The sequence below is a fragment of the Phocoena sinus genome, chromosome 12, assembly GCF_008692025.1.
Source record: "Phocoena sinus isolate mPhoSin1 chromosome 12, mPhoSin1.pri, whole genome shotgun sequence".
Taxonomy (NCBI): Eukaryota; Metazoa; Chordata; class Mammalia; order Artiodactyla; family Phocoenidae; genus Phocoena; species Phocoena sinus.
Window position 1 is genome coordinate 17,926,215 of NC_045774.1, and position 22,713 is coordinate 17,948,927.

General features: G+C 33.6%; 1 protein-coding gene across 4 annotated transcripts in view; it reads right to left on the reverse strand.

The window, feature by feature from the left end:
- Positions 1–3,914: 3,914 nt before the first annotated feature.
- Positions 3,915–22,713, reverse strand: part of STXBP5 (syntaxin binding protein 5) — a 170,029-nt gene continuing 151,230 nt past the window's right edge. For all 4 annotated transcript variants that reach the window (XM_032650692.1, XM_032650690.1, XM_032650691.1 and 1 more), the window contains 3 exons: positions 19,570–19,681; positions 11,401–11,621; positions 3,915–9,637 (listed from right to left, as the gene is read on the reverse strand). In XM_032650692.1, the coding sequence (XP_032506583.1) occupies positions 9,596–9,637; positions 11,401–11,621; positions 19,570–19,681 (375 nt within the window). In that variant the 3' untranslated portion in view covers positions 3,915–9,595. The remainder of the gene's footprint in view (positions 9,638–11,400; positions 11,622–19,569; positions 19,682–22,713) is intronic.

Below are 22,713 nucleotides of genomic sequence, written 5' to 3' on the forward strand. Positions count from 1 at the left end.
TATGTTAACTCTGCTATGACTAAACCCCCCGATGTATTTATTCTCTACACCAGGGAGAAAAAAAATTACGTTTATAAATTTGAACATAATTATTACAAAAAAATTGCCAGGCACTGGGAGTCTGGTTGTTCTATTGTGAAAGGCAACTACATATTAATTTTCATCAGATCTTATATCTGGATGATAGTTGGTGATAAATGCATCCTGGATTGGCTCCCTGGGGTCCCACACCACAAAGATGAAATTCAGTTGAACTAAAGGTGCTTATTAAATTCAAACATGTTTTAATTCATTGATTCTCCATTAATTACTTTTTTAAAGACCATGTATCAATTTGTTTTTATCCTGATTATAGCAGTTTTAATATTACCTGATTTGCTGATCCTGGTACTAGATTTGCTACTTGTTCTTTCCTGTTCAAATATATTTCTAATTCACAGAGCTTCTAAGGGACTACTATTTTTATGGTCATAAAGCCTTGTGTTTGTGTAGTGATTTTGTTTTCTAACCATTTTCAGAGGTTATTTTATTATATCCCAACAAGTACTCTGTGAGGTAGGTAAGGCCAATATTTAGAGCCTAGTTTTATACATGAGGAAACAGGCAAATAGAGGCTGAGTAACTTGGAAAGTTCACTGGCATAACCAGTACCAAACTTAGGGATGGAAAACTGGTCTTCATACGCAGGCCAACATGCTAGGCATTTGAAAGAACTACATATAATGCCCACTTTTGCTAGACTCGGAATGAAATGAGAGGCAAATCCACTTGCCTAACATTTAACCAATAATCACTCATTGAGTTTTGGTGATATCAGGAGGAGTAAATAAAGTTTCCAACAGACTAACCGTTAGAAAAGTTATGTAATGAAATCTTATAAATGGATTCACTGCTCTGTCTTATCATGAGTTTTTGTTAGGAGCACCACACCAAATATTAAGATTTGTGAGCTTCGGGCACAAATTTACAAAGGTAAGTCTGGGCTCACTCATCCACTCCAACTAGTTCAAAAGCATGGATTAATGTAAAAGAGAAAGTGAACTTATAAGAGGAATTAGTGCAAATACACTAAAAATCCAAACTAGCATTTAGGTAGCCTAGACTTCTATACTCTCTTATCTACACCATGGCAGAGCTTTTATGAACATATTTTTAACAGCCCCTCAGGAATTCTCTGGGCCAGTGGTTCCCATGGTAGAGGGTGGGAGTGAGTTCTAGAAGGGGAGGGAGGCCAGAAAAAGGGACCCCCCTACTGGGGAGTGTTTTGGAAATTCGTGGGGCCTTTTTTTTTTGTAGTTCTTCTAGTGTATAACCTTAAGATTTACATACTAAAAAACAGTTTTAAAATTATAAATCACATTTCATATGTCTAGTGTATTAGGTTTTTAGGTCAATTTCTAAAAATTACATATATAGGAAAATATATTATCTATGAATTTCATTAAAGGATAGTAAAGGAAACATCCAAAATATCTGTGGTATAAATGGGAAACTGGCTCTAGGGCACTGCTCTAGATCAGGGTTCTCAAAGTGTGGTCTGTAGATCAGTAGGATCAGCATCACCCGGGAACTTGTTGAAAATACAAATTCTTATTACTCCAGACTTACTGAATATGACACTCTAGGGGTGTGGCCCAGCAATCTGCATTTTACCAAGGTTTCCAGGAGACTCTGATTCTCAAGTTTGAGAACCACTGCTTAGACTAATGGTACCTGTAGTCACATTATTGTTAAAGGGACATGGAGGTTACATTTTCTGAAATGTAGTTTTCTGGCTTTTACACCCATGTGATGCTAATGGTTTCTTGGAATCTTTGATCTCGAAAGCAAAGTCATCATCTGGTTAACCACCCTAGGGAAGCGGGTGGGCCAGCACTGAGGGCTGCCTGCACGTTCTGTCACCTCACACCCCTCCAGCGCTTACATTTTAAAAATCTCTGCCTCAGCACAGGTCTTCTGTGTGCTAAACTGTTTTTACTTTATCTGCTGAGATTTTGCAGGTCTGGAGGTCACAATGAGTTGGGATGACATTATTGCTTTTAAAAATTATTTACAAATTCACCCAATATTTAGGGGGAGACCCTGAGAAACATTAAGAAATTATAGTATTTCTGCCCAAAATTGGCAAAGAACTGTGCTGGGTTAAAATAAACATTACTAAAGAGAGAAGAGATTTGGAGTGAGAGGCATTGGGGATAGGGAGAGGGAAGAAAGACAGAAAGAGAAACAGAGAGGGAGGGAGGGTGAGAGAAACATTCGGAGATAAACTCAATTAGGGAGAGATGCACAAAGGGGTCTTCTGCTTGGGAGCAGACACACACACACACACACACACACTCACTGTGAAATAGTAACACTGTTGGTTAACCTTGCGTCAGGGTACCTGTTGAGAGCTGTACCTTAGGTCTTCCATGGATGACAGAAATTTGCAACAGGTAAGTAAATTAAGGACTTGAGTTTGATATATAAATGAAGCTCTCAGACTTCTAGACTTTGCTAGTAACAACATATTCTGTATTACCTGAAACTGTTTTTATTAATTAAATGTGTAGCTTAATGTTATGTTGTTTTTAGAAGCAGTTATGAAAAACTATGGGGTTTTATTTTTTAAAATAGTGTACAATTGGATAATGTGACCAAAACTAAAGGTCAGAATATTTCCATAAGTTTTGAGTGAATACATTCTAGAGTATTGATGTAAATTAAAATTTGAAAAAGTAAAATGACTTTGATAAATCTTTTCTCCTTTAAAAGATCACATTTGTACAAAAACTAAAAAAAGTTTTATGACAGAGCAATCACATTATCTTTTAAAGTAATGGAAGAAAATCAGAATTGTCTTATAAACACCTATGAAGAGTTACAATGACAAATATATTTCTGTCTAAAAGAGTGGACAGCACGGTACCATTTAAACGGGACACACCCTAAATTAAGGTTCTTTAAAAAGCCATGAATAGAGATACATGAAGACAGTCTCTCTACTTTTTAAAACTTTATCACTTTATGCCTATATTTTCTGGAAAAATACTATTTTTGATAATATAGCAGATCACTACCAAAAGATCTACATCACTTTACAACAAATAACTTAGATATTTTGTCAGTTCCGTATCTAAGACTTTAATGGTTTTCTGGATGAAAAGTATCAATCATAAAAATTACCCTTTGCAGTCTGCAGTTTTCCCTTGTTACACCATACTGTAAACGCCTCTTGTTAAAGGCTGACAATAAGGTGACACATGACTGCCACCATGTGGGCAGTTAAGATGATACAGATTTCAAAATCAAATAAACCTTCAATTTAATGAGAATTACCATATTCTTTATTCTGAAATGCAATGGAAACAATGATAAATAAGGACGTGTGGTACTCTTTGAGCTACATTATTCTATATCCATTAATGTGGTGTTCATTTTTGGCACAGGTAGTTGGACACCGATACCGACAACTAGCAAAAGGCCATTTATGGAAATTATCTACAACCTTGCTACTCCAAGTATGTTCCATAGGCTAGTGGCATCTGTAATTACTTGGGAGCCTATTGGAGACGCAAAATCAGGCCCCACCTGAGACACCTGGAATCCAAATCAGCATTTTAACAAGATGCTGTGGATTTCCGTACACACCCAAGGCCAAGATGTCTTCATCTACAGCCGGTGCCTACTGTCTGGACCCTCACCCTTTACTGTACTTCCCACTCAATGTAGGGGCAGGTAACTTTTACCAGAAAGTCCAGATCGTTAAGAAAAGTACAGTTTGTTTTACGTGAATTACCTGATTAGCTTGACTTTCCCTTTGCAGATGTAGAAATCTATTTTATCTATTATTTGCTGAGGTTAAACTACTGGATTAATTCCACAATTCAGAGAAAAACATTAAAACAAATCTTCTAGAAAAAAGGGCTTATTAATTTCAGGAGAGATTAGAATATTTTATTTTGCCCAATCAGAGCCCTTCAGCATAAAGAGACATTCATATACATATATATGAACATTTTCCAGAAACATTAATTTATAATACATTATTTTAAAATACCAGCTTAACGGTATTTATTTACAAAAATATTTCATTACCTAATTTAAACCTTTTGCTGTGATGACAGTTGTAAAGTACAAGAATGCAAAATAACTACAAAGTTTAACACGTTTTTAGTGTTTGCAATACTGCTTTTTTGTTTTAAATGAAACAGTACACAGAGATGGGTTTTTAAATCATATTTAAAATGCATATTCCAGCAATCACCTTTGAGATAGTTACTGGACTGAGCAAGATTAAAAAAAAAAAAGTGCAGCAACTGAAAACTACCTGCATGTACAGTTTGAGGTGTACACAAGCTTGAGCTCTATACCAACCATGCTTTGCCCCTGAAGTGGGCAATGTTAGAAAAGCTTGATCTTGCTCTTTTTAATATTGGTTTTGGTGTTGCATTTACAATGAACCAATAGTATAACTGGAAAGCAAAATGTTTTTCTGGTTCTAACTACCACGTTAAGCAGAGGTCACACCTGAAGTATCACAGTACCATTTATTTACACAAAAATTTTTTTAAAATTTAAAACATGATTTTACCCTCTTTGCATTGCTCTCTATTGATATGTTAAATCTGTTTCCACCTCCTTACGTTGTCCTCAGTTGAAGAAAATTTAAACAACACAAAACACATTGCAAAAGTATAAACCCCCCCCCAAACTCCCAAATAAATAGGATTCCATTGTCATTAGCCTATATCCATTTTAAATGCCTGAGCCAAACAACCTACAATAAATTAATACTGATTTATTTACAACTCATACAGTATAAAATTTTAAACTATAAGCCTTATTGCGAAATGTTGGCAGAACAGAGTCACGATTTTTCTGATGCAAAGAGTGCGATGAAAAGAGCAATTTCATTACACGTAGCCCTGGACTACTGTACTCAATTTGTAAAGGAATTGTGCCTAAGAATTTAAGACTGTGGGAGGAACTGAGAAAGCAATGTTATAACCCTGATAATTGGGAAGTTATTAAAACCATTAAATTCAGCTGAGAAAGGTAAGCGAAAGTTTCCCCTTTGATTTTTGTCGGGGTTGTTACAACTATTTTCTGTCCACAGAAGCTTTAAAACTTCTGTGGTAACAGTAAGATCATTAAGAGTCACAGGAAAAATCATCCCCATAGCACTTTACAAGAAATTGATCAGAGTGATGAAAAGTATAATTAACAAAAGCTGCAAACAGTATCTTCACATTCATTTTCAAATGAAAAAAAAAAAAATTGGGGGGCATAAATTTCAATTCAAGAGAACAAACACCCTAAAAGGGAAAAGAAAAAAAGGAGGACACTTAAGATAGAGAAGTGCTCTTTTTCAAAGTAAATACAGATTAAAAAGTCTAGGAATATTTGATCAAGTATCAAACTGATAAGGAACAAATTCTATAAACTACAAAATAAAAACCGTCATTGACAAAAATACATAAACTCTGTTTTCATTTTTGGAAATTTATTTTTAAAAAAGGTAGAAGAAAATATCTGGAAAACTATTTTAAATATATATATATTTTAAAACAATAATTAAGGTAGGCATCCAACAGCAAGCTGCAGCTATTGAGAAAGATCTTGTGATTATTGTTGTGGGCATTTTCCCCAAAATAAAATTAATATTTGAAAATGCTCAATAGAGGGTTTCTTTTAAACCATAGTAATGATATCTTTCCTGTCATGTGTGAAGACTTTTGAACGATGTATGATTCTTTAAAATTAATTGTATCTCGATATGAGATACCAATATTTCTTATTATAAGCGTAAAACATAACTTTTTGTATGGATAATATACATACTTTTTAAGTACTTTGACTTAAACTTAACAAGTTCACCATTTTTAAAATTAAAGAGTACATTTATAAAAATTCCATTTTAAAACTAAAAGTATATTCTCTAGCAGTATGTATAAATATAACACGTTACTGTATGATCTTAAAACAAATCTGAAAGTGTTGCAATAATTTAAGACCTAGAACGCTGAAACAAACAGCAAATGATTTTACTATTTTTTTATCCTTCAAAACTATATAAAACCTTATTGAAGGTTTTAAAACTATGATCATTTAAGGTGCAGCTAACAGCATATTCACAATTTTGGTATGTTTTATACATATGTATCACTTGATTTGAACGGAGAAATGTGAATTAAATGATAATAAAAAGTTTTCATTACCTAAAAAAGTGCAGAAAAAATTCAAGTTTGAAGTTCAGTGCTCTTTATTTTGGAAAAACAAATAAACAAAATCCCAAAAGTTAAAATGTAAAATAAGTCTTTGCCACAAAAAATTTACCTTTGGATATAGCTCTTCTAATGTCACATGAAAAAATGCCTTAAGCAAAACATATATGGAATACAGAACTCAGGGTAAAACTTTGAAGTCCATGGTATCTTTCACATATTTTCCCTTTCCTCAGCTGTTTTCTCACCACCCCCTGTAACCTAAAAGTATGTAACACTTTCAGACTTGTTTAAAACACATATCTACATGAAATAACTTCAGAGAAACCTACAATTAAAAAGTTCTAAGCAAAAGAAAATGCTCCTTTCTTTAAAGTACTGTACTTAAATTGTAATACAGTACACATAATAACATAGACAATTAGCAGCACTTTTTCCCATCCATAAAAAAATCAAATTAAGAAGTTAAGCAATAGCTCAGTTATATCCATAACCATTTTTGGAAACACCTTGTACAACTGAAATGCAAACCAAGGGAATTAAGATAATTGAAAACTTCAAATGGTGTAATATACAGAAGTGGTCAGAATATAAGGTTTCAAATAACTTTCTAAGCAAATACATATGGATTTCAGTTTGAAGAGTGAAATGAACCAGATATGTGGTACATATAGGGAAACCACTTCCTACTGACAAACTGCTAATCAGTGAATACTTCAATGATTTGAGAGTCAAGGACACAGGCAACAAAGAATAATGTTTGAAGATATGGAGGAAGCACACAAAAATCTTTCACTTTTCTAATATTTTCTATTTTGACTATTTTTTTAAAATTTTTGGTTTGTTTTCCTGAAATCTTGGCTTGCTGGTGACTGCAACTTTTTGCATTAGAAAAAAAATAAGAGATGTTACCTCTCAAATTACAATAAATTCCCTGGGTTAGTTTATTACTGCAGACTGTCTCTTATCTACAGACTGAATCAAGTATAACTCTGAGAAGCTTATTTCCTATTTTCAAAAATACTTCAAGCTTTCTAATCCTAAGTGAGTTTCTAGTTTGCTGTGCATAATTTGTAGATTAATTTAAAAATGAAATAAAATAACTTGAAATACTGATTTAAGATTTTCTTATAAAACCCATCTCAGGTAAATGTATCTAACTTCTCTATTTGAAAATAATTACAAGATTGGTTCATTTTATATACAACAGGAAAAATGACAGTTGATATAAAAATTAAGTTGATATACAATTAACACGAAATAACACAGCAAATTAAATAATTGGAGCTAATATGCCCTTACACATGAACGGGGAATCAACCAGTATATTACTTTACTTAGTGCTTCTCAACTTCAAATCCGTTAACTACTGATTTTATTGATGACATTCACAAAACTGTACCTTTAAAAAACGGCTTAATACTTCCTGTGACATATCATGGAACAATGGGTTTATTAGATAATATATGATACAAATTAAACAATTTGTAAACTGCTTCATGTTCATCATATAGCTGACATTAACTAACAGAAATGTTACTCATAGGTACTTTCTACAAAGTCAAAAACTTTTGAGAATGACTATTTTTAAAATATTTCTTTTGGCTTGATCAGTTATCTCCATCACATAAATTTAATCCCTCCCTAATGATATTTAAAGTAAATTTTAATGTAAACTTTCATATCCCATAGTGCACATTATAAAATGTAAACATAAGAGCTTTATTAATGAAAAGGGGAAAGGAAAAATGCATAACAGACTGTGAAATTAAGGTGTTCTACAATATACCTTTAATGATCATATGGAATAGAAAAACAACCATCATGTTTGCTATCAATTTGTGCTCTGATTATCTCTTAATGACAAAAGAAAACTGTTTTAAACTATTTTTTATAGAAGAAAGTATTTAAATTTCATTAATACTAAGTATAATCTTCTATATTATTCGTCCTTTGTTGCTTTAAGAACAATCAGTAATAATCTCAGATGAGCCTGCAGAATGAGCTTACCTACTTCAGATCTACCCCGTCATCTCTTTTCTGTCTGTGTGCTATTCTAGGGACCAATCATTTATTGTCCACTGATGGTCTCATCTGCTTTATACTCCAATACAGGAATAATTTAGTTACCAAAATGCACATATTTTCCTTTTCTTTTGGCTTTTTAAAACCTTGAAAGGACATGAACAGTTTTACAGTATATTTCTACAGAAAATACTTTGTACGTCATCAGACGAGACTCTTACATAGATAAGTATTGACAAAGGATGCTTGTGATTTTTTCCATGCGACAGCATGTGCACTAAGATTTAATTGGCTCATCACCTGAGTGTACTGGAACTGTTAGCAAGTAAAGGGCATATTAAAAAGGGAGCTGAACATTTTACTGAAATAATGAAACTTTTTTAAAGCAATTTTAATTAAGTAATGCAAAGGTACATTAGGTTAAACATTTTATAAAAATTCAAGCAAAATTAAAAACTTAGCCAATTTCAACATTTCTACAAATTTAACCAGTAACTATTTTGGTCAAATCCACGTTTAGCTGAATTAATGAGAACAAGGACAAGGGACATTGACGTATTCTCCTCACCACAATGGAGGTTTTTCTCACTTTCCACACTGCATAGCCATTACATGGAAACTCCCAGAATGATGAGCAGTTCAGTCATGCTCTACACTTTTCTTTTCAATGAAAAGTGATGTATCGCCTTGTTTTGCTTTTGACAAAATATGGACTAAACACAAGTATACAATAACAAGAATCCAAGAGTAGCCCATACACAAGTCAACTATGTGTATGTTTTTATTATTTAAAGCCCACCATTCAGCTTATCTGTCTAAAGATATGGTAATAAACAGTTTGTTTCTTTTTCACTAATGATACTGATGACCAGTCAGTTGAAGGGAGGGAAAGTCCAAGAGAGCCGTTTATAAGTCAGTCAGTGACACAAATATAACTGTTTCAGCTTCAGGACTTCTGACTTATTGCCTCTCCCTCAAAGAGGTCAAACAACGATGGCAGATAACGACAGCACAGAATCTTTCGGCACGTGAAAGTTTTATACAGGACTGACCCAGGAAAAGTCCCTGCTATGTCCCCTCAACATCCCTCTGTTTCTTCATTTGTAACATGTGACCATCCTAGTTCCCAAACCGTCAACTCGTAGCTGGCCCACAGCATATGCTCCACGTTGAGTGTGTGTGAACACTCCCCAGTTAAAGCCGCATGACTGAGGTCAAACAGTGCATGACTGTGCTAGGAAAGAGCAGTATCCAGTGATGAACATCTCTTTAATGTTAACTTTCCTAAAGTGAAATCAATAAAATAAAATAGGAAAATTCTTTTTCCTTCTGGTTAAAGTTGGACTTAGTTGGATTTCTGGTTGTCAGAACTGGTACCACTTCTTATCTTTGTATTTCAACATCATCTAAAGTGGAGAAAACACAAAAAACACATTTTAAAAATGCCAGAATAACTACACTTACAACTGGTTGCTATACTTTTCTAAAACATGATATCATTCTGAAACATCCTCTCATTTTTATATTTAGTATTTATATGGAAAGCAGGAAGCAGGAACTGTTCCGTTTCAAGGAAAAAGGAATGTAACTATGAAGAACTAGCCTAGAAGGTCCTCACATTTCCTAAAGACAAGACATAAGTAAATTTTGGCTCAGTGCATTCTTTGGTGACCTAAGCTAATAACTTAAAAAATAAGGTAACTTTCAGTTCTCTAAAGTGAATTAAAAATAATACTTAAAGAACCTGGAGAATGAAAGGCTGAAATGACTACTGCTGCCATCTACAGTTTACTGAGCACTTAACTCTGGGCCAGGCACTGTATAACATACTTTCTCTACATGATTTCACTTGGTCCTCACAATAACTCTATCTGTTAGGCATTATTAAAGTCTCCCTATTTTACCAGTGAAGAAACTGAGGCTTATAGGGGTTAACCGCAGTAACACAATGGTGAAACTGGGATTTGAACCCATGGAGTCTAATTCAAAAACCCATGATCTTAACCACCTCAACGTACCGTCTTCCTTAGACTCTCACATATGGCTCAGGAACGTCTGGTAGAAGGGAAGAGCGAACAGCTAGGGATTGAGCTCTTTGCTAAATATTTTGACTGTAGATATATCTGAGGTTAACTGAACTGTTATATGCCTTAGAGATCACAGTCAGGGGCACGGTTATGCCAACAAAAGGCCTGACCTAGATTTAAGGCACTAGCCTGTATCTGAGGTGTGTTGGCCTAGTACAAGGACTCACGAAAGATCTCTGAATCTCTCTGAAAGCCTGGACAATTCTCTCCCAAGTCAAGTTACCTCTCATACATTCCAGTTGTCAACATTATTGAGCAAGGAGGAGATGACTTTTGACTGAAAAGTTTAAAGAAGAGCTATTACTGACAGAGTGGGTACTCAAATATAAAAATAACCTTAATATGGCTTCTTCAGATAATACACTCAAAATGCCTTTGAGGGCTAGGCTAGGAACTAAATGTGTGAAGTAGCCCAGTATAAAGCATCAAGGAGTGGCAGAACTGTGTGTCGAAATGAAGAACGTGTATTCCACCTGACGGCTTTTAAATTCAGTTTTTCAAGCGTACTATTCTGGCTAGCAAAGTGTATTTGTAAGAAGGTTAGGGATTCCCTACTTTAGAGCATCTGTTTTTAAGCTCCACCACAACTTCCTAGTTCATCAAGATGAATTCGTTGCAAAAATGCACATTACTCCTCTGTGTGAACTGGTCTACAGACAGATTTAGTATTGTTTCATTGAATAAAAACATTGGCCAATTTCAGTTATTTAACTGTACCTAAAGATCGAGAGGCAAATTATTTCCTTCTCTAGAAGTTAGTAGTAGAATCTGAGGCATTTAGGAAAATTAGCTTTGTTGTGTTATTGTAACCCCTAAGAAACTGTTTGCAAAGCCACTGGCTTTGTTTACAAAAAGGCTGAAGGTGAGCAGGTACCTTCAAAATTTATAAACTACAGTAAGAGACCAAAGGCTATTGAGACATATTCTTGTAATGGTTCCCGCTGGCGGCAAAAATTAGGAATTTGCAACCATACTGAGGATACATGAAAATTCGTGTGTGGAAATACAACAGCTATAAAAATACAGTAATTTTCATACTTGCTTTACCTAGGCTTTTTGGCTTAAATATTTGACAGACATACCTCGTGAGCATGTTTAGAAAATGAATCTGCACTGGATAACATAGCTGCAGTTCTTTCTTCCAGGTCACTAAGTTTCTGCCCTCTTTCATCTAGTGCCAACCTGGCTCGTGCTAATTCACCAACAACTCCAGATGCTGCTCCTTTCACGCCTTCGATGCCACCAGGGCCAGGGATATGCTGAGCAAGACTTCTTGAAGCCTTTCCCGAGGATGATTCTCCAACTGAACGATTTGATAAATGAAAGAGTAACCCAGAAAATGAAAATTTTTTACTAATAAAATCCTACTACCTGATAGCATTAAAACACACTTGATTGACAATATAATTGAAGTATTTATTTTACTATATAATTATTACTTTTTAATTATGATTGTTTTAATAATTTGTAAATACTTTTCAAACATACAAAAACACAACGTACATTAATAAATATTCTACTCTATACTAGTTCATATAATAGAACTTGAGCAAAAAAGTGACTGCTAATTATTTGTTGAAATGAATAATGGGTATACGGATACCACTTTAATAACAGTAAAAAAATCACTCTTAAGTGTCCAAAAAATTAAAGATAAATTAACTTAAAAATATTTAAATTCAAAGACATAGGTTTAAATATACATATTTATTTTAGTTTATTTATACCACACTTTCTCTTACTTGAAATACTATGCTTAGGCTTAGAAGGAAAATGTAGAATTTATTCAGTATTTCTTTTCAGTCTCCAAAAGTTGTAGATAACCACATCCCTTCCTTTCTATCCATTTATCTTGTCACTTACCAAATAGATCAACTTCTTCTTTCAAAAGATCTCAGGAATTCATTGCTTCCTTTCCGTTTATAACCTAGACCCTCATCACCTAAACCTAGATAACTGCAAAAGTCTTAAAATACGTTAAAGACTGATGTCAGATTCCCTTTCTTCAGCATACATTTCTTTCTTTAGAAATGTAACTCATACCATAAAATTTGGCCTTGAACAATTCAGTAAATTTTAGTTTATTCAGAAGGTTGTACAACTACCATCACTAATTCTCGAGCATTTTAATTACTCAAACACAAAACAAAACACCCAAACAAATCCATGATGATTAGCTGTCACTTTCCATTTCCTCCACTTCTCAGTCCTTGGCAATCAATAATCCACTCTCTGTCTCCATAAATTTTCCTGTTCTGAACATTTCATACAAATGATTCACACACTGCGTGGGTTTGTGTCTGGCTTCTTTCACTTACTGTCAAGATTCAACCATATTGTAGCATGTATCAGTACTTCATCCTTTTTAATAACTGAATAATATTCCATTGTATGGATATGGATATATGACATTTTGTTTATCTGTTCATCAGTTGATGGACATTTGAGTTGTTTTCACTTTTTGGCTACTATGAATAATGCTGCTATGAACACTTGTACAAGTTTTTGTGTGAACATGTGTTTTCAGTTCTCTTGGGTATATACTTAGTAGTGGAATTGCTGGGTCATATAACTTTATGTTTAACTTCTTGAGGAACTGCCAGAGTTTTTCAATGAGGTTACATTATTTTACATTTCCACCAGCAACTTGTGAGGGTTTTGATTTCTCCATATCCTTGAGAAGATATGTTACTGTACATCTTTTTGATTACAACCGTCCTAGTCAATGTGAAGTGGTATTTCATTGTGGTTTTGATTTGCATTTCTCTAATGACAAATTATATTGAGCATCTTTTCGTGTGTTTATTGGCCATTTGTATCTTTTCTTTGGAGAAAAGTCTATTCAAACCTTTTGCCCATTTAAAAATTGGGCTATTTGTTTCTTTATTGTTGAGTTGTAAGAATTTTTTAATACTCGATATTAGACTCTTATGAGATATCAGACTATCTTTTTTGACTTTTAATTCTGATGAAATCCAATTTACCTATTTTTTTCTTTGGTTGCTTATGATTTAGGTGTCATATCTGAGAAACCATTGCCTAATCTCAGGTCACAAAGATTTATACTTGGGTTTTCTTCTAAGAGTTTTATAGTTTTAGCTCTTACACTGAGGTCTTTGATCCACTCTGAGTTAATTTTTGTGTATGGTGTGAGGTCGGGGTCCAATCCATTCTTTTGCATGTGGATATCCATTGTCCCAACACCATCTGTCAAAAAGACCACTCTTTCACCATTGAAGTTTCTTGGTATCCTTGTAGAAAATCAATTGACCACACATGTATGGGCTTACTTCTGGACTCTCAATTCTATTCCATTCGTCTATGTATCTACCCTAATGCCAGTACCACACTCTCTTGATGATTACAGCTTTGTAGCAGCTTTGGAAATCAAAATGTGTGAGTCCTGTATCTTCTTTCTTCTTTTCAGAAAAAATTGTGTGTGTGGCTATTTTGGATCCTTTCCATTTCCATATGAATCTTAGGAACAGCTTGTTTCTTTCTTCAAAAAACCAGCTTGGACTTTGACGAGGACTGTGTTGAATGTATAGATCAACCTGGGGAGTACTGCCATCTTAGCAATATTAAATATTCCAATCCATGAATGTAAGATATTAATCCATTTATTTATGCCTTAATTTCTTTAAATGATGTTCGAAGTTTTTAGTATATGTTTTAGTATATGTTTTCCATATGTTTAGTATATGTTTTAGTATTTTTTCTTTTTGATGCTATTATAAATGAAATTGTTTGCTTAATTTAATTTTTGGTTTGTTCATTGCTAGTGTACAGAAATGCAATCGATTCTTTATATGGATCTTGTATAAAATCTTGCTGAACTTGTTTATTGGCTAGAATGTGTTTTAAAAAATTTTTTAATTTAAAAAATTTTTTGGCCACGCAGTGCAGTTTGTGGGATCTTAGTTCCCTGACCAGGTATTGAATCTGGGGCTACAGCAGTGAAAGTGCCAAGCCCTAACCACTGGACCACCAGGGAACTCCCTAGAATGTTTTTTTTTGTGTGTGTGTGGTTTCCTTAAGACCTGCTATATGCAGGGTTATGTCACCTGTGAAGAGAGGTAATTTTACTTCTTCCATTCCAAACCTGCATGCCTGTATTTACTTTTCTTGCCTAATTGTCCTGGTTAAAGCCTCTAGTATAATGTTAATAGAAGTAGTGAGACCCTTTGAATTCCTATATAAAATTTAGAATCAGTTACAAAATTTGGGGGGGTGTTGATAAGGACTTCATTAAATGTTTATTTGTGTACATGCATATATCAGTTTTGAGAGAAGGGATGTTCTTATTGCATCTTCAACCACACGAACATGGTATATCTCTTCATTTATTTGGGTCATTAACTTCTCTCAACGAAGTTCGATAATTTTCTACCTTCCCCATGGAGGTCCCTGAACATCTTCTGTTAAGATTTATTTCCAGGTATTTGATTATTTTTGATACTCTTGTGGTAGGTAGAATAATGCCCCCCCCCAAACCCCCAAAGATGACGACACTCTTAATTCCTGGAACCTGTGAATATGTTACCTTCGTGGGAAAAGGGACTCTGCAGATGTGATTAAGTTAAAGACCTAAAGGTAGACTAATTATACAGGTAAACCCAATGTATAATCACATGTGTTCGTAAAAGCAAAGAGCTTTCCCCAGCTGTGGGCAGAGAAATGTGGCTTCAGAAAAACAGAGAGATGCAAAAAAGTTGCTAGCTTTGAAGATTAAGGAAGGCATCACCAGGTATGGATGGAATATGGATGGCCTCTAGAAGCTGAAAAAGGCAAGGAAACCATTCTCTCCTAAAGCCTCCAACAAGGAACACAGTCCTGGTAACACACTAGTGAGACCCATGTTGATTTCTAGCTTATAAAACTGTAAGATAATAGAATTTCTGTTGTTTCAAGTCACTAAGTTTGTGGTAATTTGTTATAGCAGCAATGGAAAACTAATACAAAGAGCAATTTTTAAAATTTCATTTTTTACTGTTAATATGATATGAATAAATTTTATTTTTATATGCTGATTATATCTAGTCAGTCTACTAAACTATTATTTCTAATGATTTAGCTACAGATTTTTTAGGCTTTCTAAATATGTCATCATATCAAACATTCACAAGTGATTATTTTGTTCTCCCTATCCTATTATTGTACCTTTATTTCTTTTTAGTTCCCTTTTAAAGTCTCTAGGGACTTCAATACATTGTTGAATATCTGTGGTAACAGAATTATATCTCATACCTTATGTCAAAGGAAAAATTATTTTTTAATGTTCCTGTACTAAGTGTGATATTTGCTATAGAGTTTTGATAGTTAAATGTTGTATCATTTGTAGCTATAATTTATCAAATTACTTTCTAGGAATTTTTATCATAAACGGATACTGAATTTTAACACATCTCTTTTGCATTTATTGTGGTGGTGGTATGATTTTTCTCTTTAATCTGTTAATGTGGTGAACTACCAATTAACTTTTTAAAAAATAATAAATCAGCTTTGAATTCCTGGAACAATGCAAACTTGGTCTTGACATATCATCTGCATTGTGATTAGATCACACATTCTTAATTCTAATCCATTGGAATCTGTTGATTTTTTTAAAAAATCATCTAACATAATGTAAACTTAAAAAAAAACCCTAACTTTTTATAATGTAAGTTTCAAACATACAGGAAAGTAAAAAGAATTGTATAATAAACATCCATATATCCATGACCTAATTTTGGTAATAGATAACATTTTTTTTTTTTGCCATTTGACTGTGTCTGTATATATACAATTTTTGAATGGAATACTTAAAAATTTATTATAGAAATTGATATTTTACTCCAAAATACTTCAGTATTCATCTATAATTTCCCTACAAATATCAACAGAATACATTTTATGAACATTCTGTATGTGTTTGAAAATGTATATTCTGCAATGTTCTTCAGGTTTAAGTTCCTTCATTGTGTTGTTAATATCTTCTGTACCCTTGCAACCTATTTTTTATCTGCTGTTATATCTCAATCAATGGATATATTTTAGAAGTCCCCACTATGATTGAGAAATTGTCTCTTCTAGCAGTTATGTCCATATTTGTTTCTTATATATACTGAAGTCAAAATATTAGGTATACTTAATAATGCCTTAATGTTTACTCTTTCTGATATTAACATAGTCGTACCAGGCAGATGATTCATTTGCGTTTGTGCTTTTCTACCTTTTAAAATTTCAATCTTTCTGTGCTCTTATATTTTATTTTTTATTAAAAAAATTTTTTTAACATCTTTACTGGAATATAATTGCTTTACAACGGTGTGTTAGTTTCTGCTTTATAACAAAGTGTATCAGCTATACATATACATATATCCTCATATCTCCTCCCTCTTGTGTCTCCGTCCCACCCTCCCTATCCCACCCCTCTAGGTGGTCACAAAGCAAGGAGCTGATCTCCCTGTGCTATGCAGCTGCTTCCCACTAGCTATCTATTTTACATTTGGTAGTATTTATCTCTTATATTTTAAATGTGTCTTCTGTGAGCAATATACTTATCCTTCTTTTAAAATTTAGTCTGATAGTCTCTATCTTTTAACTAGAATATTTATTCTACCTACATTTACTACGGTTATTTATATTTAAGTAAATCTACCATCTTTCATGTGATTTCTAGTTATCTCACCTGTTTTGTGTTCTTTCTTCCCTCCTTTTGGAAGGACTGTGATCTTCCTGCTATTCATCAAGTTATGTACTACTTTTCTAGGTTACAGAGGTCACCCTAGAAATGACAACAAGAATCCTTAACTTATTAATGCTAATAGATCTTTTTACAAGTCTCTCAAAAAATGCAGGGATCTCAGATCACCTCAAATCCATTTACCCTTTCTAATTTCCTTGATTTTATGCAATATTTTGGATCACATTGTTTATTTATATGTGTATACACATACCACAAGACTTTGCTTTACAGTTTATAAAGATTTCAGTAATTATAATTATGCATGTATTTATTACTTTCTTTCCAAAGCACTGTCTCCTATATTTCTGACATTCCATCAGGATTATTTTCCCTCTATTTGAAGTACATCCTTTAGCATTCCCTTTAGTGTGATAGTGAGGCTTATTTGTTCACTTGTCTAAAACTCTCTCGTTCTTGAAGAATATTTTCTTTTCAGTATATAGTTCTAGATTAAGTACTATCTTCTGATAATAGGACGATAGAAGATCATCCTATTACCTTGGCTGTTGAGAACTCAGTCCGTAACTTGTTAAAAGGTACCTATCATTTTTCTCTAGCCACCTGAAAGTTTTTCTTTGTTTTTGATGCACATTATTTTCATGTGACCTATCTAGCTGTGGATTTTCAAAAAATATCTTTCTTGGAATTAATTGGCTTCTTATGTGTGAATTGCTGTATTCTATCAATTCTGAAAAATTCCCAGCCGTATCTCTTTACATATTGATTCTTCTTCACATTCTTTCCTATCTCCTTCTTGAGAAGGTCTAACATAGGTTAGCCCCTCTCACTGCAACTTCTATTTCCTTTATCTTCTCCTATGTATCTTACATCTTTTTGTTTCTCTGTGCTACATTCTGGACGTTTTATTTTGACTTACGTTTAAGTTATGTTAATTCTTTCTTCAGTTGTGTCTAATTTGTGGTTAAATTCATCCACTAAGCTTTTAATCTTGGTTTCTGAACCTTTCATTTCTAGAATTTCATTTTAGTCTTTTACACATTTGTTGTATTGATTTTATAGTTTTCAGTTACCTGATAAAATGTTCAGGCATGGTATTGATACTTATCCTCTTGAACATAATATGAACAATTATTTTATAGTCTGTGTCTGATGACTCCAATATTTGAAGTACCTGTGATTCTGCTTTGGCTTTTTCTGTTTTATTGATCATGGTGTTGATTCCTAGTATTCCAGATTACCTGACTACATATTTGAAAAACTATTTCTAAAAATGATATGAGGACTCTGAATATGTTATCTTTCTTTAGAGAACATTTTCATTGGAATCTGCCAGTTGCTGGGGACTTTAGCAGTTTGAAAAAATCTTAATTGAAGTTGAACGTTTTCTGGGCCACTCAGATCATCTCAGGCTGAGCTGAAAGTCTGTGTGTCTGTATGTGCTGATTTACTTCCAGTTCACCTTTGCTCTTAAGCTGTGGCCCTTTGGGGTCTTTGCAAAGAGAAAGAGTTATTTATCAGGGTTCCCATCTTAGCCAATTCTGGGAGCCTACCTTGCTAGTCCTAACACAGTTTAGAATCTCAGCTTGCTGCTTTAGATTAGCGAAGTACTCCAGGGTAAAAGTGGCCTCAGTTTGCCACGCTCACCACCTTTCCCCACGGATACTGTCTCCACTATACGGTTAGCTCTTCGATGTTTTCGAGAAGTAAAAAATGCATATATGTTTGAATTTTGTATAACTTTGTCTAGTAACCTCAGTAAGAATGTTATTCTAAAATATCCATCCCCCCCGTGACTTGAAGAACAGTCTTAATTTTTTAAATGAATTAAAACTGACCAATCCTCATTACCCAGATGACTGAACAATCATTTGGGTAAGTTTTTAAAATGAACTTGCACTACACACTTACTTGCTGGTATTTAATCTTAGTCTTTCTAGTCAACCAAACAGAAAAGGGAAATTCTAAAATATTCTAGCAAAAAATAAAGAATGAAAGAAAATAAAAATTCAAGGATAGCTAAGAGCTCCTATTTGAAAGAAAGGTCAGACATTCATTGATTCATTCATTAGTTCATTCAAGGACCAATTTCTGATTTGTGCCAATTCTATGGAAGGTAGTAGATGAACCAGATTTTATATTTTAAATAACCTCCTAAGTGCAATGAGACTAGTTCTGGAAGTTTTGTAAGATAAAATAAATGTTTAAGTAAAAACGTTTTCAAAGTTAAGGTCATCAACTAAAGTCAATTACAGAATTAAAATAATGTAGATCATATTTAATGAAAGTCAAAACAATTTTGAAAATTATTCATTTAAAGCTGTGAATATTCCTTTTTAGTCACCTGAAGCCATTCCGATTTTGGTTTCCAGAGTAAACTATTCCCCTGACTTGAGTTAGAATATGGCAGAATATAATTTTATGTATTTTGCAAAAACTTGGGTCTATCAATTGTTGTGACAGAGAGGAAAAAGGTGAACATAATTTATACATGTAAGAAAAATTTATATGGCTTGGATGTTTCTGTTTTATAGACATATTATCCAAATTAAATAAATCAACTTACATAGTTCTTCTCTATCAAGAGATTGTGCACCACCTCCAAACAAGCCTTTAAAGAATCCCCTGTTTGGTGCTTCAGGTGTTTCTACAGGAGTGAAGAGTTCACCCAACATTTCCTTTAAAATCAAAACAAATTGTAATTGTTAAAGCTTCAGGGACACTAAACTATAATTCACAAAACCATCACTGTAAACTCTTTAACTCAAACTTACATTACCTGTTGAGGTTCACAAACAATGAGTACACTTCAAATGATCAGATCTAGAACATTCTGACTTGGTCAAACAGTAAGTTATTAAGACTAACTTGACTAAGAATAACTTGCTGCTTGCTACTTTGGCTAGATTACTTTTTTCACATTTTAAGCAAAGATGATATTCCTGCTTAAATTGTAAGGAGATTCCAATCTTAATGACGAAGTGTTCATATAACTCTTATCAGGAATTGGTAACTGGATTAATAACTAGGTCTTCTTAAATTAGAAAGAAGAAAATCTATTAGCAAGTTGAAAAGTCCAGTGTAATGATGATACACAGTCTTGGAATTATCCAAAATAGCTGAGTCAGAAAATTAGTAGTTTAGAAAGACATACATATTTCTTTTTTCATAAACAAATGCTGGGAAGAGAATTATGCCAACATAAACCTGGAATTTCAGAAATCTGGCAGGGAGATGGAAAGACTTCTTTTTTTTTTTTTTTTTTTTTTTTTGCGGTACACGGGCCTCTCACTGCCGTGGTCTCTCCCGCCGCGGAGCACAGGCTCTGGACGCGCAGGCTCAGGGGCCACGGCTCACGGACCCCGCTGCTCCGCGGCATGTGGGATCTTCCCGGACCAGGGCACGAACCCGTGTCCCCTGCATCAGCAGGCGGACTCTCAACCACTGCGCCAACAGGGAAGCCCAAGACTTCTTTTTATATTGTCAGAGTTTTCTGAAATTTTTGTCAATATTTTTCAGAGCACAGAAATGGTAAAAGTAAGTCAGGAGACAAGAAAAATTGCTGACATCTTACTGACTTTGTAGATAACACATAAAGAGGGAAGAGGAGTTTCTATAAAAAAAAAGGATGGTAGTAATATTATTTGCAAGGCAGTTTTGGGAAGCTTTGGAAGCAAAATAAAATTATAGTGAGGCTTTGGGATTGCATTTCTGCCCATTAAAGAGAAGTAGCTATGATACAAAGGACAAGTACACCACTGGTTCCAGGTAGTTCTGTTGTATTCTGATATTACATTATTACAGTTGGAGCTAAAGTATGTATTTTTTAGAGTTTCTTCCTTAGGGCTGGGCTAAGAAAGTTAATAAAGGATGTCCAAAGATTTTACATTTAGGTATATCTGTACACATATATATATTTTTGGCCGCACCGCGCAGCTTGTGGGATCTTAGTTCCCCAACCAGGGATTGAACCCGGGCCCACGGCAGTGAGAGAACGGAGTCTTAACCGTTGAACCATGAGGGAATTCCCAGTATTATCCATATTAATGCTGTCTCTCCAACCAGATTATAAATGAAAGGAGATATATATTAACACTATACAACACAGAGTTTCATTTATAATGTTGAAGTGGATTGAAGGCTTTACATTTTCATTCTCTTCCTCTGGATTTCTATAAAGTGGAGTAAAAGTAGAACGAAAAATTTCCTGAAGTCAATAAATCAAACTTGCTAAAACCCACCATAGAATATACTAATACCTATTATTTAATTCAAATTTATATTAGCCTATATAAAGAAGATGATTTTAGGCATATTTCCAATCTTTTTTATACTGTACTTCACAGATTCTAATTTAAACTGTATCTATTAAATTGATAAAACAAATGGCAAACAGCTACCATTTGAGTGTCTTTTATGCTAAATCAAGAGTAATATGACATATATATATATAGAGTCACAGCATAAAAATGTTTTTTGACATTTACCTCACTTTAGAATTATGGTTTACAGCTCTTAATTTATTTGGTGTTTAATGAGCTTGCAATCTTACAAATGTAAAGTTAAGAAATTTAAAAATCCAAAGATTACAGTTATAAATCAAGAATCACTACAGTGTACTGGAATGAGTATAAACTTTGGAACCACGTGGACCTGGGTTTGACACTCACCTCTGACTTTTACTTGCAGAGGAAGCTTAGGCAAATCAGTCTCCCAGGGAACTGGCTTCCTCAACTTTATAAAGAAGTGATAAAAATACTTACCTCTCGGGAACGTTACCAGGATTAAAGATAATGAAGATTATCTTTAATAAACTGAAGATAACATACAATTCCAAGATCAGACACTCAATGATGTATACACTAAATATCTCCTTTCACATAGGGATGAAACAAATTAGAAAATATGCAAGTCATTTATCATTAGATTAACATTGTGAATAGATATCTTTGAAGGAAGTGCCCGCATAGCACAGGGAGATCAGCTAGGCGCTTTGTGACCGCCTGGAGGGGTGTGATAGGGAGGGTGGGAGGGAGGGAGATGCAAGAGGGAAGAGATATGGGAACATATGTATATGTATAACTGATTCACTTTGTTATAAAGCAGAAACTAACACACCATTGTAAAGCAATTATACTCCAATAAAAATGTAAAAAAAAAAATTAGGTATTTCTTAATGAGTCTGCACTGTCTGCAGTTAGTATTAGGATTTGGGGAGAAGTATTGATGTTAAAAACGTACATATTTCAAGAATATAAAATAGTATCTATAGGTATTTTTTCACTTGTATCTAAATAAGGATTTTAATTATGATAAATTTATGCTTTAGAACACTTAACTTTAATGACTAATACATGTTGGTGAAATCGAAATAGATTTGTACTATCTGTGATATTTCTCTACATCTAGTAATGGGAAACTGTATGTCTGAAACGATGTCTGGAACTTTTAAACTACTCTAAAATATGAATATATAGAAACAAGTATACTTGTTTGATGTTAGACAGTTGGATTTAATTTGTCATTTGTGTTTATAAGCTTAAGTGGTAAAATATAGGACTAATTTCATGAATGAGTCAATGTAAGTGCTTTGTTTGTCACTACTCTTTTTTCTTAAATTGAAGTACAGTTGATTTATAATATTAGTTTCAGATGTACAACAGAGTGATTAAATATTTGTATAGATTATACTCCATTTAAAGTTATTACA